Below are 16399 nucleotides of genomic sequence, written 5' to 3' on the forward strand. Positions count from 1 at the left end.
ATTTATCAGTGATATAGTTAACTGAAACACTTCGGCTCCATACAAGTTGAAGCATAAAAAAATTCACTATCAAAAACTTCATAATTAGTTGGTTTAAACTTCAACGGTAAAAATGTCATTTATATGCTTCATAGAGAAAAGACTAATATAAAATAGAGAAATAATCTTATGGGCTGCATTATAAAATATGTATAATTAATTAAAAGTAAAAACTGTTGCATCTAAAAGACAAAAAAGTTAATTGTATTTAATACTATTTAGTTTAATTTACTCTTTCAGTAAATTTGTATTCACCTTTTCTTCATAGTCTTAATCAATTATCAACTATCATACGCATTGTATGACATAAATGCTGGTATTTTACATAAACAGACAAACTCTCAAACAGTTAGAAATTCAATCAATTACGTAGGTGTATGCGAAAGTAATAGCTATTGCATGAAATTCGATATTGCAGTTTTACTTCATTCTATCGACGTAGAATATAAGTTTTGCCACAAAAATTCTGTAAGCTTATAGAACATCCAACAATAACAAAACATCCAGCAATAAAAATGTTATAAAATATCCAACAATAACAAAACATCCATTAATAAAGAGCTTATAGAATATCCAATACCTTCAATATTAATAAAGACCTTCGACAGAAAGACGGCCATTCCTTTTGCATATACCCAATATAAAAAAAAAAAGGAAATCACAGGAATCATTGATCGTTGTCGCCACTGTCCACCATCCAATCCCCTCAATTGCCTCCGAAATTTCACTAAAACCGTAATGCGGCTTATCGATATCCGACTTCGCAGTCGAGATCAATCGATTCAGAGAGGAGGCGAACGGATCTACCTGCGCAGGTCGTAATCACGCACGGTCGAAAGGGTCCATTCGGAGGAGCCGACAAGTGCCGAGCTGCAGGTCAGAGGGTGGGGTGGTACATAAAGCAACGCGGCGTAGACACGAGACTGCGAATATCACGTTGACACTCGCGGAACGTGGATCGTTCGAGCACGATCGCGGGATTTCCCTTGAAGCACAGCATCCCGCCAGCCGGATCCACGTGGATACCAACTGTCAACCAAGCAACACCGTTCACCTTACGAGTGCTCGAGAACCCCGTATGTACATTGTGTCCTCGATACAGTCGTTTACATGAGTCATTGGAAAAATTCTCGGTGTGTAAAGACAACTTCCAGTGGCAAAAAGAAGTATTCAGACATTGGTGACATTTATTGTCGATTATTAAGACTGTTTTCAGTGTATGATTAATAGACTGCGGGTTTTATGCATTTATGGAATATCCGGTCGTCTGAAAGTCAGTATATAGGAAAAAGTTTCAGAAAGTTTATTCGGGTTTTCTTTTTATTTCGAATTTACTGGAATCCGTAATGGGGTAAATAATGTTTCCTTTTCGTCCAGTTTAAGAAATATTAAACTCTAATAATTCTATATTTCCATGAAAATTGACAGTTTAATTAGTAAAATCATAACTTTATCTGGCAGACTATGACATAGACAAAGAATTATATTATTATGGAATAACTGGGAAAAACGATTTTTAACTTAGTAGTGTACTGAAAACAATATTGTCAAATGATAATTAGACTCATTGGTGTACGAATACTGCACCAATGTGCCAACTGCCATGGCGGTAACCGATTATCAGTGTTATTAAATTACACGAAGAAGCATCGAATTTTTAAACAGGAATGTTTAATATTTAAAACTCAAGTTAAAAATAAAGGTTTCTAGAAAGTTTAATACTGCTTATGCAGTATTATTAATCTAGTAAAGCACCTTGATGAAAAGGTCTGTCCAATTCGATTTTTTATGAATTAGTATCTAACATTGTGAATTTGCATGAATTTTCGCAGTTCAGTAATAACAAACCAGAAACGTGAATAATTCGCGTAATGCGTTGTTACTACATCATCATAGAAGTAAAAGGGCGTATCGAATTAGACATGTCAGTATGGGTTTAAACAGACATAGTGTTTGCATTTTTCTATGTTTACGACTTAACACTTCCAAGGAGAAGAGATTCCTTTCATTTTCGCAACGACGCGCTTAATTAAACAGTTCAATTGGTTATCGTCGACTTTAGGTACTCAATTACTCATTTTTTTTTAGAGTTTCAATAGCATGAGCTGTTCGTTTAATTTTGTAAAGAATTAAAGTATACTGTGTTCGATGTTGAGTATACAATCAGCTCAAAATTTGTACACTTTATAATCATAGGTTATTTAATTTTAAATAAATTAAATGGTGCAAAGAATTAATTAAATTAATATTCACACATTGTGTGCAAAAATAATAACTGGTCAATAGTTCTATACATATACGTTGTTCTCTAATTAATTTTTTACATCTCTGCCATAGATTTAATGTTACAAATTTATTTTATACGTGCATGGCATCAATGAACTGAGTATACTCGGAGATTTCAAGATCATTAACAGACAATTATTAAAATATTTACGTAATAATTTTTATAAACAGTTTTATTTGTGTAGAATAAGTAAAAATGAAGCACCGAATACCAAAATAGCGTAAAAAAGGCATGAGCACTTTTATTCTTAAAAATAGTGATATGGGAAAAAAATTCTATAACAATTCAGACTTGCTACAAAGTAATTTAAAATCACGAAAATTTCTCTAATCAATTTTGAATGGTTCCTATATTATTTAACATTCGAAAATATAAAAATCGTATGCATTCAAATCTATTATATGAACAGTAATTATAATGTACTTAATACAAAGGTTTGGTACAACCCCAAACATTCGATCACTGTGTCAACAAATTTTTGCAATAACAACTGCAAAGGCAAATACAACAGTCACCAGTTGCATTTTCCTGCAATTCTCGTTAACAACAGTCATATACAGCTCACAACTGTTATTACATCGCAGAAGAAATACTCGTTACAAAGTATGCTAGCTATAAACTTTTTCCTCATTTAATTATAATTATCAACGAGTAGTTAGACGTTTGGGACGAAAATGTGCGGAAGCATCCAAATTAAAATTTGTAGAAACTGATTTGTGGCTTGGAAAATACTATCGAGGTACTGTAAATGTTGGTTCTATAGAAATCTCACACGATGTGATCATTAATAACCTCGAGATAAACGACATTGCGTGATAAGCAGCCGTATTGCAAAATCTCAGAACACGATCAGGGATACAATTTTCTACGGTTATGAATGAACACTTCCAAGTACAAGAGATTCCTTTCAATTTTTGTGACGTCGCGTCGCGGTTAATCACTTATCTTTTGTTAAGAGATTCAGTAATATGACCTACTTATTACAACTTATAATAAATTAGAACATAATATGTTAGATTTAACCGTTTAATAAACTTAAAATTTGTATTAATTAAAAATTCAATTTTATTAAAATATTACGTGTAAATATAAGTGGGATATATTTTGTACTTCTTTTTAAATAGTACATATGATTAATTAAATAAATATTGCAGAACATTAACAAATCAATTTATTTGCATATACATGAACATATATGTAGTTTTCAATTTTAAATGCATAAAGTTAAATACATTTCAGATCTATAATTAAAGAAATTTTAAATTTAGTCATTTTTAGGGCGATTAGTTTAATATGCAATTCGGTGATTTCAAGTTTCGTTGATTAGTGATTTTTAGAAAGGCAGCACAAGCGAAGTAAATTCGGAGTAATTAAAAATTGAAAGGTGGAGGAATTGAGTAATTCTCGTTGGGCAACTTGTGAAAAGAAGCAAGAACTTGCTTTCTGTATAAGAACATAATAACTGCGACCTTGCTCGATCGTAGCACGAATTAAAGGAACGATAACCGGTCATGGTCGAACTAGACCAAATATTGCAAACACATTATGTAATGTCTCGAATTGTTAAAAAAAAGGTTCAATTCGTACGTTTCTTGTTCGTGTCAAAGAAAAAATTGCGTAAAATGTTCTAATAAACAACATACCTAATATTAAATATTTTACATTACATTAAATGATCTATTGAATATTATCAATGTTTAATATTGTACAGGTACAACAAAACCATCGTAGTCAAGCTTTGCGTAAGATTTTCCACGTAAAAGTTTCTATTTAATCGTCTGTATCCTTCTCGAAAGGAGGATAGTTACCTCGCATTGACGCCATTCCGTATTTCCCCGAAGACGTCATTTGTTAAGATAAAAATAAATTACGTACATGGGAAAGTATTACACATTCACTACTGCATCGTGAGATCAATGGCCTCCGGTGGTTAATGTACCCAACCAGGTGATTCTGTCGTTGCGTTTCTGCTTCTGAGAATCTACTGACGTCAGAGTCGAGATCAGGGGAATCCCCAAGGGGTTCCCTGCTTCCACTGACGCTCTATATGAATCTTAAGGATCTATTATAAATCCTTGATCGTTTCTTATCATAAATTAAACGTGACTTTAATTATTATATTTTATATTAAAAGAGTTAAATAAATTTCTATACAGTTTTCTTTTTATTTAGGGCCTGATACAGTAAACAAGTCTCTATTGGTGTCTAGTTTCTGCTCATGTATCCATAAAAATCGAAGTTTGCATAAATGTCGGCAGTCTATTAATTATACCAACTTTGAATTGCGTGGATGTATTAATTTTTTTATTAGTAGTTATAGTAATGTACTTGTTTATATTCTTATCTTTTTCACGTTTACAAGGTCACTCATGTTAGCGGTAATAAAGATACTTAATTCCTTTTGTACATAATACATTTCTGTCTGTTACAAATTAAATTCGCACGTGTACGTAATCATATCGAAAATAAAGTGGCAACTGATTATGGCGATATTTTTTTATCTCCTCAAGTTGCAATTTCAAAATACTAATTTGTCTTCAGATTTGATTCGAAAAACATAATTACCACATTAACCGTAAATGTATACTAAAATAATTCACATTAAAAATAGAATTAATCGTTTATTAACAATAAATTAGCACTTAATATGATAATAACTCGAGCTCATATTTGCAGTTATCGTTGTTAATAATTTTTTGAAGATGGTTTATTTGTATAATAAAACTCTTTCCATCTAAATTACCTAATTGAAACTAACATTACTTACTTTTTTCAATTATATACCTCGCTAGTCAAAATCGGGAGTTATAGACATAAAGTATCAAACCAGGCTTCCAATTCATGACAAACCAATATACACTGTTCGTGTTCAGTTTTATATGTGTATGTCTTCACATACAGAAATAAGTCGAAAATCAAAAATAAAATTTGTTCGTATGATACTTCGTTTCCGAGATAATCGAATTCGAAGAATTATTTAACAATGTACATTCCATAAGTGTTAGGCCAGTTATTGAATATGAAGTAAACGTAATGAGGCATTAATAGTCCGTTGAAAGTCTTATATAAATACATAGTTTCAAAGATATTAACGCTGATATAAAACACTTACGTTAATGTTAAGTAATAAAAGTCCTCCAAAATATATGATTTTTATTTGAACATGGTGTAATACTTGTGAACGACAGCCTATTTGAGCCTATGTACATATTTATGCTGGCAATAAGTAGATACAGAATGTAAAGAATAGACGTGTTACCCAAGTCCAATTAAATTACATGTATAATCAGCAAATTTTCAAATTCGATTATCTCAGAAACAAAGCACCATACGAAAGAATTCTATTCTACATTTTCGACTCCATTTTTTATATAGAATAACTTCATGTCCGGTTATACCACTTATCCTGGCCTACATTGTATATAATAATATTACACATTTTTCATCTTCATTAATTCTAAATTAATTGTTTACACTTTGAACCACTAGTTTACATAGAATTACACTTATCCTTTTCGAGGCGATATACATATACATACATATAAATCGTAACAACCTAACGAAGTATTTAAAAGTTTTATCTGGCACAAATCTGACGACAAATCAGTTATGCGATCGAATTCCGTGCCGTTGTCGGAAAGCAACCTTGCCTCTGACAAATCGCCAATGGGAAAGGAGTCGGAACGAAACCAGCTTCACAAAAATGAGTCATGGTCGTTATTCCTTCGCGAGTCAACTTGTCGCCAGTTGCGACTAGAAACTGTAGACTGTAGATCATTACGTACGGATCAAATCTCTCCCTCTCTTACTCACGAACCAACAAAGAGACACGTGTCGGAGACTCCTACCACGATTCTCAAGACCCACATTGAGAAGGCTGGTCTTTGCCAATTATTGCAGCGCATTGTACATGTAGAACGTTGTCAGTGATATTCAAACGGTGTGGCTCGAGAGAGAATACGTGTCGATCGCAGAGATTCATCCGTGTTTTAGATCACTTCTTGGTGTGAGTTACTGTTAATACGAATTAGTATAGTGTTGTTAGGTCGTAATAAAAAGTTACTAAAGTGAACTTATTAAAAAGTAATAAGTAGACTGTGGATGTTTATAAACATTCAATTTTTTTAAGAACTATTTTTTTGATAGAGGAGGGAAATGAACATTTTATCATTTTATTAAGGATTACATTAGATTACATATCGTCGCGTTGGGTCTTAATTGTTTTATCTCCACTAATTTCTAAATTGAGAAAACTGAGTTCAAAGTTGATGAAGTTTAATATTATAGAAGCAGGAACGTAGTGAAATAATAATCATATACATTATAATATCATTCACTGAATAGCTATTTATTACAATATTTAATAAAATCTTTTTTTATTAACTACAGAAGTTTTTAATTATTGTTAGTTTTTGGAATTACAAGCACTAAGAAAGAAAAATATTCACCGTTTCGGAGTCAGGACTCAAAAGAATATTTATTTTCTAGGTTGAATTTTCTCTATAGTATGATGAATTTGTATTGTTTGGGACAATTTGACGCACGCAGATTGATTAACTAAATTTGTTTGAAAAATAGAGTTAGAACAGTCCAGAACTCGGGCGACTATATAATATAGTATGACATATAATTGTTTCTTATTAAAGGTTTTACTTTATCAAATTTTGTACATAGAACACACATATACATAAAATCCGCAGAATACTATTAAGAAATTTAAACTGAACATTGTTTGATAATAGTAACTACAATATGAAGATAATAGCTCTTTGAAATTACAATATAGCGACAATTTAATTCATTATTGTCCTTCTGGACATGAAAACTAAGATTAATACTAAAAACTATGTTTTAAATAAGAAAATTAATTACTATGGGATTCTAAACACTAAGATAACTAAATAAAAGATTTTATATGTGATATCTAACATATTCTTTTGTTAATACTGAATTATAATCAATCTTATTGTACATCTTTACATGATTGTTTCCTTTCTAATCGTACATTGAATGTAAATTCATGTTGGTAGTAAGTATACGTTTATCTGTAATCAGCGGAGTTGGAGTTATTTCGATCCGCGAAATATATTTCTTTCGGCGCCAGATAATTGCTTCTATGAGAAATCTACTGAATTGTACTATTCTTACACATTTATGAATACAATTTGAATTATATTTTCAGTTCGTTCAATCAAAAACGTTTTCATTAACATTATCGTTCATGGAAAAATACAACTTCAATTACTCTATGAAACATTTTCTATTAGATAAAATCAATTAATATACATATTTAAATATTTAATAAAACTGAATGCTATTCTGATTCCATAGTACCTTAGTTAAGATAATACTATTCAATTACACTTATTTAATTATAGTTTTATAGTAAGAATGGTTATATTTATCAGGAACTATAGACTCTTATTTTGTCCACATTTACTACGTAGATACTTAAATCAATCGTATCTACACTGTTACAACTTTCATAAAAATATTGATAATATACACGGAAATTTATTGCATCCTCGACGGAATCCCTAACAAACATCAAGCCACGTGCGTTGAACTGGGCGTTAAATTTTGATTCGCAAGGGTCATCAAATGCTTTGGAACAAACTAAATTAAATCAAACTAATCTTAATATTTTAATAAGACGCCTGAAATATCAACTATTATTTCAATTTCTGGCACACTTACAAATCTTATTACTGTTAAAATTTGTATTATCTATTTCTATTGAAATAAAAAATGTTTGTATCATGTTTTATCAGAAAAACTTTTCCATTCTGGGCAATTATTGATTACAATTAATTATACTTTATCGAGATTAGAGATAAGCGGCTAGATGTTGCGTTAATCATTTACATTAACTATCAGTGGCCTGTATTGCATAAGTATCCGCGGATATTGAATATTAATTCACAGAATGCTGCATTTTTGCAGATAACGCGAAATGGATCCCGACAGTTTCAAGGATTTCGCCAAGGAAATGGCGGAATACATTACTAATTATCTGGAGAATATCAGGGACAGGTGAATACTTTTGCTTTTTTATTCATGCATCCTGTTTATCGTCCTTCGCATTTTCCAGCACTACTCTATCGAAGTTTCCAATTAATCGGACGTATAAATCTCACTAATTCTATATAATTCTACAATAGAGTTGATCGAAAGAAGTTGAGAATACTACTTTTTAAATTAAAAGTTTCAATGAGAAAAACCTTTAAAATCCATTTAATTTAATTCAAATACTAAATTAGAAGAAAAGAAAGAAAATCGATTACATTTTTATTAGGCAGTCTAGAATACAGATTTTAGCAAATTTGTTATCAATTTATTATAAATATTGCAATTGTATCGTCGATTGAAAAATATCAGTTCCATCGAGTTCACAATAGTTTTGGATGAATAGAAACGTTAATAAAAAAATTTAATTCGTAGGAGAGTGTTACCAACAGTAGAGCCAGGTTACATGAAGCCTCTTTTGCCATCAGAAGCTCCGCAAACGGCAGAAAGCTGGAAAGATATTATGACAGACATCGAAAGGGTAATCATGCCGGGAGTAAGTATATAATTTTTATCGACTTTACTAAAAAGGAAAACATTTTATTACAAGCTACAAAAACTTTATTTTGACAAATACTAAAGTGAATTTTCTTCATGTCTTGTTTATATTTTGTTAATAATTTGTTTATACTTAATTCATTTTTTCTTATACTTATCAGAAAAACGGTTCGGTTGTGTAATCAATTTTTATTATAGTTATAAAATTTCTCTTCAGGTCACCCACTGGCACAGTCCCAAATTTCACGCGTACTTTCCCACGGCTCAATCGTATCCAGCAATTGTTGCTGACATGTTAAGCGGTGCTATTGCTTGCATTGGTTTCACATGGGTAAGAATCAGTGGCAAATATTAATTAAGTACATTCCATTTATCATAGTCATTGAAATAATACTCTACAAAATGATTCGTAAGTATCAGTGGAAAACATTTATTATGAACCATTCATAATATACTCATCCAAAACATTTAGTTTCTTCTTTCTTTTGGTAGTAAAATATACATGATTAATTATCATGTCATCTACGCAAGATTTATTCTTGTATATCACTACTTTAGAATCCTATTTCATCATTTTTCTGTTCAGATGGCGAGTCCTGCTTGCACCGAACTGGAAGTAGTGATGTTGGACTGGCTGGGGAAAATGTTAGATTTGCCCAAAGAATTTTTAGCCTGTAGCGGTGGCAAAGGAGGCGGTGTCATTCAGGTACTATTTATTTCATAGTAATAAACAATTCTTTTCGCACAAGCATTACTATGATAGAAAATATGTTGCTTACATACAAAGTTAGTTAATGCAATCACCACTATTATACACATATTGTTTATCATAGGGCATAATATTACTTACACATGACAAATTAGGTACAGTAGTGGTCCAACCTAGGCGATGGTCCAAATTCGACAACCTTCCCCTATATATACATTTTTGTAATAAATTCTCTTTAATCTGTATGCACATTGTTCACTTTTTTCCTGAAAGTGGTATATGCTAATGCATAACTGGTAATATCTGTACAATTTTTTTCATCCTAACAACTGTATAATTCTTATTCAACACTTTGTTACTCATTCTTTATGTCGACACAGCGGGAATACATGAAGAAGGACTTGCTTGATCATTTATAATAGGGATACATGACAGGAAAAAATATCATTTTACAGGGTACTGCGAGCGAAGCCACACTGGTTGCACTTCTCGGCGCCAAGGCTAGAAAAATAAGGCAAATCAAGGAACAGCATCCTGACTGGACCGACCACGAAATAGTGGAAAAACTAGTCGCTTATAGTTCCTGTAAGTAATCAGTTTCATTGACAAGTTTAACAATATAAATGAGAGTATTTAAATATTTAATACAAAATGTTCATATAATATTTATACAATATTTAATTTAAAATTCGACTGTTAATTGTTCATGTACTGTACCTTTGCGTTAAATAATATAGAATTTATCATAATCAAACTCTTAATAATTTGCATTTTAATAGACTGTCGCCTTTACTCTTTTTCTAAATAAATTATAATAAACACTCTCATTTATAATTGTAAAGCAAAAAAGCTCTATTCTTTTTAAATTAAAAAAAAATATATACATCCAGATAAAAATATTTGAATGATTAAGCAGTAATAACCACTTTACTGATTTCAACTAAATGAATACCTACTTCATATCCAAGTCAATTATCTATCGAATTACCCCCATTTTCTTAAAGTTTGACATAAAGGACACATATGCAGCCATCAATCAATTGGTGAATAAATATTTTTCGTCAAATCGATTATTGAAAAAGAACGATGAGGTGCTCCATCAAAATTCCCCAAAAACAAGATTAATAGTGACGTTGTCAGGCGCTATTCAAACGATTCCATTGTTTTAACCATTACCTACATTAATCAGACATTAACGACATTATTTTGTTTAAAAAATTATTGATGAATAACGGTGATGAAGAAATAAAGTCGAATAGAATTTCGAGCGCGTGCTTCGCCGTGATTCCCCATAAACAAGATTAACGATGACGTTGTCCGGCGCTCTTTAACATTTGACAAAGGTAAGCGAGCCGGGGGTGGTAGGGTGACAGGGTGAGTGTGGGGTTGCAGCACTTCATCAGCAAGCACTTTATCACCATGGCAACGCGTAATAACCACTCGAGTTATTCCAACCCGTCCACCCCCCACAATTCACCTCCCGTTCGTAGGTCCGAGCGCGCCAGTTGCCACTTCCGCTTGCCAACCACGTCGAATCGTAGAAAAGTTACGGACGCACAAAAGGGTTTCGTAATTTCCATCAGTAACCCACCATCTCTCGTCCATCGTTAGAATAAAAGAAAAGTAAAGAAGTCTGTCGTCTCTTGGGATCAAGACTCTCCTTCATCTAGAGTTCACATTTACGGATAATCATCCCTCATAAAACGATTGCTGGTTCCCCATTATTCTTTAGAAATCGAACGTTCAAGGGAGCTATTATCGAGCATTATAGATTCAGTAATTTTCTTTGGAGACTTTAGAATAATCGATTGATATTTGTACGGCTATTGTCTTTTTACTATTCATGTTGGAATAGAAGAAAAACTGGAATGATGTGGTAAGAATAATTTAGATTTGCTTTTATTGCATGGAAGGAAGGTAAAGGATTATACAGTTCATAAGATTTTTGTATATATTGAACGTTAACGTTTATCTAGAACAATTTTTGTATCTACAGTGCCATTCACTGAGGCAGATAAATAAAGAAATTATTTTTTTTTCTTTTTGTAGAAAATATTCTTAGCATAATTTTCCATTTTAATAAATGTTCGACAATTTGGTACCAGGAGACGAAAGAAAGAAGTTATACTTTAAATGGATATTACAGACAGAGAAATCAGTGTGTTACAGTAATTCGGATGAATAATAAAATAATATACTATTAAATGATATACTATTAAATAATATACTATTAAATAATAAATTTATGCTTAGTTAGTCACTTTTCGTTTATTTTAATATGTATTATTTTCTTCCAAATTAATTCTAATAAACAAGAAAATTAATTTTAATTTGTTTGTTACCCAGGTCAAGCACACAGTTCCGTAGAACGAGCCGGGCTTCTCGGAGGTGTGAAGTTCCGGTTGCTAGAAGTTGACTCGAAATACAAACTTCGTGGCGACACACTTGCGGAAGCCATTCGAAAAGACAAAGAACAAGGACTGATTCCATTTTATGTAAGTTTAATTGAGCAAACAGTATCAATATTTGAGAAAAAACAGAATTAACTAAAACTGTGGAGCCTTAATAAAAATACGTGGAGAACAAGAAACAGATTATTTTTCGTTTAAAGTCTATGCATCTTGCGTTGTGTTACTGCTGATTAATAAATACGTTGCATTATTAGGAAAAAATAATCATGTACGATAAATAATTGTAAAATTCTTTAACCACTATACTCACATAGTGAATATGATGCATAGTCAAAATACATGTACTAATTTGTTAAATAATAAATTATTTAGACGCTTAGTTTCCGTACTAATGATTTAAATTCGATTAAGCTATTATTTTAGTGTATTTCGTACAGTCGTACTTGCTTTAAATACATAAAGTATGCTATCTAAATTCCACGCAAAATTGGACACGTTTTGAAGTAACATTTGGGATTTCGTTGACACTATTTTACAACTACACGAGTTATAAGTTCATGAAATCCAGTCCACGTATATTCACAACATTACCTCAAGAGAACACAATAGAACATTTGTCATGTTACAGGCTGTCGCGACTTTGGGCACAACCTGTTCCTGCGCATTCGATCGTCTCGACGAAATGGGTGTCGTTGCGAACCGCGAAAACGTTTGGTTGCACGTCGATGCGGCTTACGCTGGTTCGTCAATCGAATTTCATTAATCTCCTATAAGATCTATTACAATTAACCATTCATCTTTAAATCATTCTTTTCCAGGATCTGCGTTTATTTGTCCCGAATTTCGACACTTAATGAAGGGCATCGAACTAGCGGATTCCTTCAACTTCAATCCACACAAATGGATGCTGGTTAACTTCGATTGTTCAACTATGTGGCTGAAGGATCCGACCCACGTTATAAACGCTTTCAACGTGGATCCGTTGTACCTGAAACATGATATGCAGGGATCTGCCCCTGACTACAGGGTAATTTTATCATAGACTTTCAATATTTTTTACTGTGTTCTTTATAAGGGAAAAATGCTACAGCGATTTTTCTTCGTTTAAAGGGCTCCCACAAACCAACGCGAAATATTTGCAACGGCAACGAATATTTCGAGGCGATAGATTCGCAACAGTTTAAAATGCATGGCGTCTTATGAGAAATTTCCGCAAAAATTTATCAATAAAAAATCTATCGTTGGTTTGTGGGAGCCTTAATAGTGAATCAATCAATGTCACGTGTTAATAAAAATGCAGTAGAACATGTTTATCACTTCGATAAATATTATAACGTATTCAATCTATAATTGAGTTTATTGATGTCGATGTATTTCTATTCGGAAAATATTCATGTTCTTTCAGCATTGGCAAATTCCACTGGGGCGTAGATTCCGAGCGTTGAAACTGTGGTTCGTTTTGAGGATCTACGGCGTGGAGAATCTTCAACGATATATCAGGAATCACGTCGCTCAAGCTCACGAATTCGAAGGTCTAGTCCTCTCGGATTCTCGCTTTGAGATTGTTGCCGATGTAATACTGGGTCTCGTTTGCTTCCGGTTAAAGGTAAATTATATTAATAATTGTGACATTAGGCTACAGATTAATCTGCATGTTAAATGTTGTTAGATATATACCACGCAAACCGACGAGCATACTCGGCTTCCACTAGGGGCAACAGTCACGTAGCGAAAGGGTCTCCCACCACTATGTATTGGGAATTATTGAAATTCATTGCAAATTAACATTTGATTTAATATTTATATCGGTAGTTGAAATAAATTTCTCAAGTGGCGGGAGGCCCTTTCCCTTCGCCACTTTTTCCCCTAGCGGAAGCCAAGTTTGTTATGTGCTTCCTGTAATTAATGTATCCAATTCGTGTGAATTTGTACAAAACTGGTGGTAACTTAGTTTTGATCTCGAAAGAAAATTTTGTAATATCCAATAGAAATCTCAATGAACAAAATCTCTTGGATAAAATTTGGCTTTGAGGTTTAGCTGACTGGGTCGGTCGTTTTAGTGTTAACATTTCTATTTCAATATATTTTGTGTATTCTAATACAACGTTGGGTTGAATTATCCACAGGGTACGAATGACATAAACGAGACTTTGTTGAAGAAGATCAATGGCGCCGGGAACATTCACCTGGTGCCATCAAAGATAAACGACATGTACTTCCTGCGGTTCGCGATTTGCTCGCGGTATAGCGAGAGCAAGGACATTCAAAGTTCTTGGCAGGAAATAAAGCGGAGAGCTAACGAGGTCCTCGATGAACAATCGGTTTCTAAGTGATGGCGGGCTCAGATAGCCCGCGGTTGCAGGTCCTTGGCCCCAGTGACCTGCAATCAATCCTAGCTTATAGTTTGTTCCGTGTTTTAGTGATTCCGGAGGAACGAGTGGGTGATTGAAAAGTGTTCTCACACTCCTGTCTAGTGTGTTTCGTAATTCGAAATTTGGCACAGTGATTCAATCACACGTGATCTCAGTTCACGCGTACGCTACTACCATTTTGTTTTCGAAAGCATTCATTACCGGTATTTTGTTTGGAAACCGTTTGCCGCAAACCACTTGATTTTAAACGTTCTAGTCAGTATAATGTATTTAACTTCTTAATTGAGCTTGAAAAAATATAAAAAGTGGTAATAAATAATATAAGTAAGATTGTAAAATGCACAAAAAAATAAGATATTATTTTAGGCTTCGTTTGGTTTTTTTATGTAAACTGCAAAATTACAATCGTTACAGGTATGTGACGGTGGTCTCTCATCCGAAATTGGGGTGAACGTATTAAAAACGAAGCAAAAATTAACAGATTTGCGCTTTTGATTTCTCATTCAATGTAGGACATTTTGTGGAAACTTATAACTTCAGGGTGGTAGCGTTTCTGGTCGTGTCAGAGTAATTCAAATATACTTGTGAAAAGCTGTAGCTTGTTCCTATAGAGAAACGTAATTTTTGTCACTATAATATTTTATACTTTACTAATTTCATTAATGTACTATTTAAATATAGCTGACACAATTTGATAATACAAGGATTCCTTAAGTAACGATGACAATCTGACTCTATGAGTGATAATCAATGGAAAAAAATAATTTCTTGGAACTATAAGTTATTTATTTATCTGCGGGAAAACACATTATAACACGAAGAAAATCATTATATAAAAAAGTAAAGGAAATAGTGGATTCTTAAGTGTCAGTAATAGGTACATATAATTAAAAATGAACAAGATTACAGTAACTAAAAAACAAAAACATGTTTTCGTAGGATAAAGAGCAATTCGCTTAAATGTGAGCTGGGTTGAATTCTAAAAGATTAATTTTACTAACGTCGCTTCCAATATAATGAAGTTGTAATAATATACTGGATGGTACTTACGATTAATGCAAATATGAAAAATGCAATCTGTAAAATGAAGAACGAATATCCCATTGAAAATTTCACCATTATCAAAAAAGTCCAGATATTATTCTTTGAAAAGTATTTTCAAGGTTTCCAAAATATGCATTGCAGTTAGCTTCGAAAGCCTGATATCAATATCAGATGGTACTTAATATTACAAACAAGACGTGAAAAATGAAGAAAAATTTGTTTAATCATTTTGGGAACATATTAGACAGGTCCCGTGAGCATAAAATGCCAAAGATCGTTCTTCGAATCCTGTTTCAAGCTGACGTACGCGTAGTTCATGTACACGCAGTATTATCTGCTGCCTTGTGCCACTTTACCAACACTTTAATCTTCCCCGTTAGATCGCTTTCTTCGAATACTTGGCGTGGCATAGCGACACCATGCACCTGTTGCAACTGTGTTGCATAATTATTGGTGTGAAACTGTAAACCAGAAGGTATTTGCGAAAATTCCTTCAATTTTGAACAATGAAACGTGAGTTAGATATACGTATGTGTCATAATCCCCTATTGTTCACGTTTCCAGTAATTCTGTTGGTTTAATGTAAATTTTGTAAATTAATTGCGAAAGATCGGAAGAGGTTAAATATACACGGTGTTACGCCATCGCTATGTTGTATTCATGTTGAACCCCTGTAGTACTAATGTAGATATCGCAGCTATAGAATGCATCTTGAAAAGCGGATTGTTCTAAATGTTATTGTTGAACTTTATCGTGTTTTAAGCAACGTATTCGATGGAATTTATGCATCGCTAACTTATAAGGAATTAGACATTGTTTGATATTTCTCGAAGAACGAAATTATCACATTCCTTTGACTGGAATAAGAAATACTCGTATTTGATGAAACAATCGTAGATCATTTCGATCACATTGAATGATCCGATTTAGTGGCGTATAAAAGAATTGAGTCTAAACATTATTCTATAAGTTG

The 16399-nt window shown here is 32.7% G+C and overlaps 1 protein-coding gene across 1 annotated transcript; it reads left to right on the top strand.

Moving 5' to 3' along the window:
* The first annotated feature begins 1046 nt into the window (after positions 1–1046).
* Positions 1047–14343, top strand: LOC107193685 (aromatic-L-amino-acid decarboxylase). The gene is made up of 11 exons (XM_015583176.1): positions 1047–1115; positions 8270–8359; positions 8768–8888; positions 9108–9221; positions 9477–9596; positions 10055–10184; positions 11946–12094; positions 12639–12750; positions 12829–13037; positions 13416–13616; positions 14137–14343. The coding sequence occupies exons 2-11, from the start codon at positions 8280–8282 to the stop codon at positions 14341–14343; spliced, it is 1443 nt and encodes a 480-aa protein (XP_015438662.1). The 5' UTR covers positions 1047–1115; positions 8270–8279.
* Positions 14344–16399: the final 2056 nt, after the last annotated feature.

This window comes from Dufourea novaeangliae, unplaced genomic scaffold, assembly GCF_001272555.1.
Source record: "Dufourea novaeangliae isolate 0120121106 unplaced genomic scaffold, ASM127255v1 scaffold25, whole genome shotgun sequence".
Classification (NCBI taxonomy): domain Eukaryota; kingdom Metazoa; phylum Arthropoda; class Insecta; order Hymenoptera; family Halictidae; genus Dufourea; species Dufourea novaeangliae.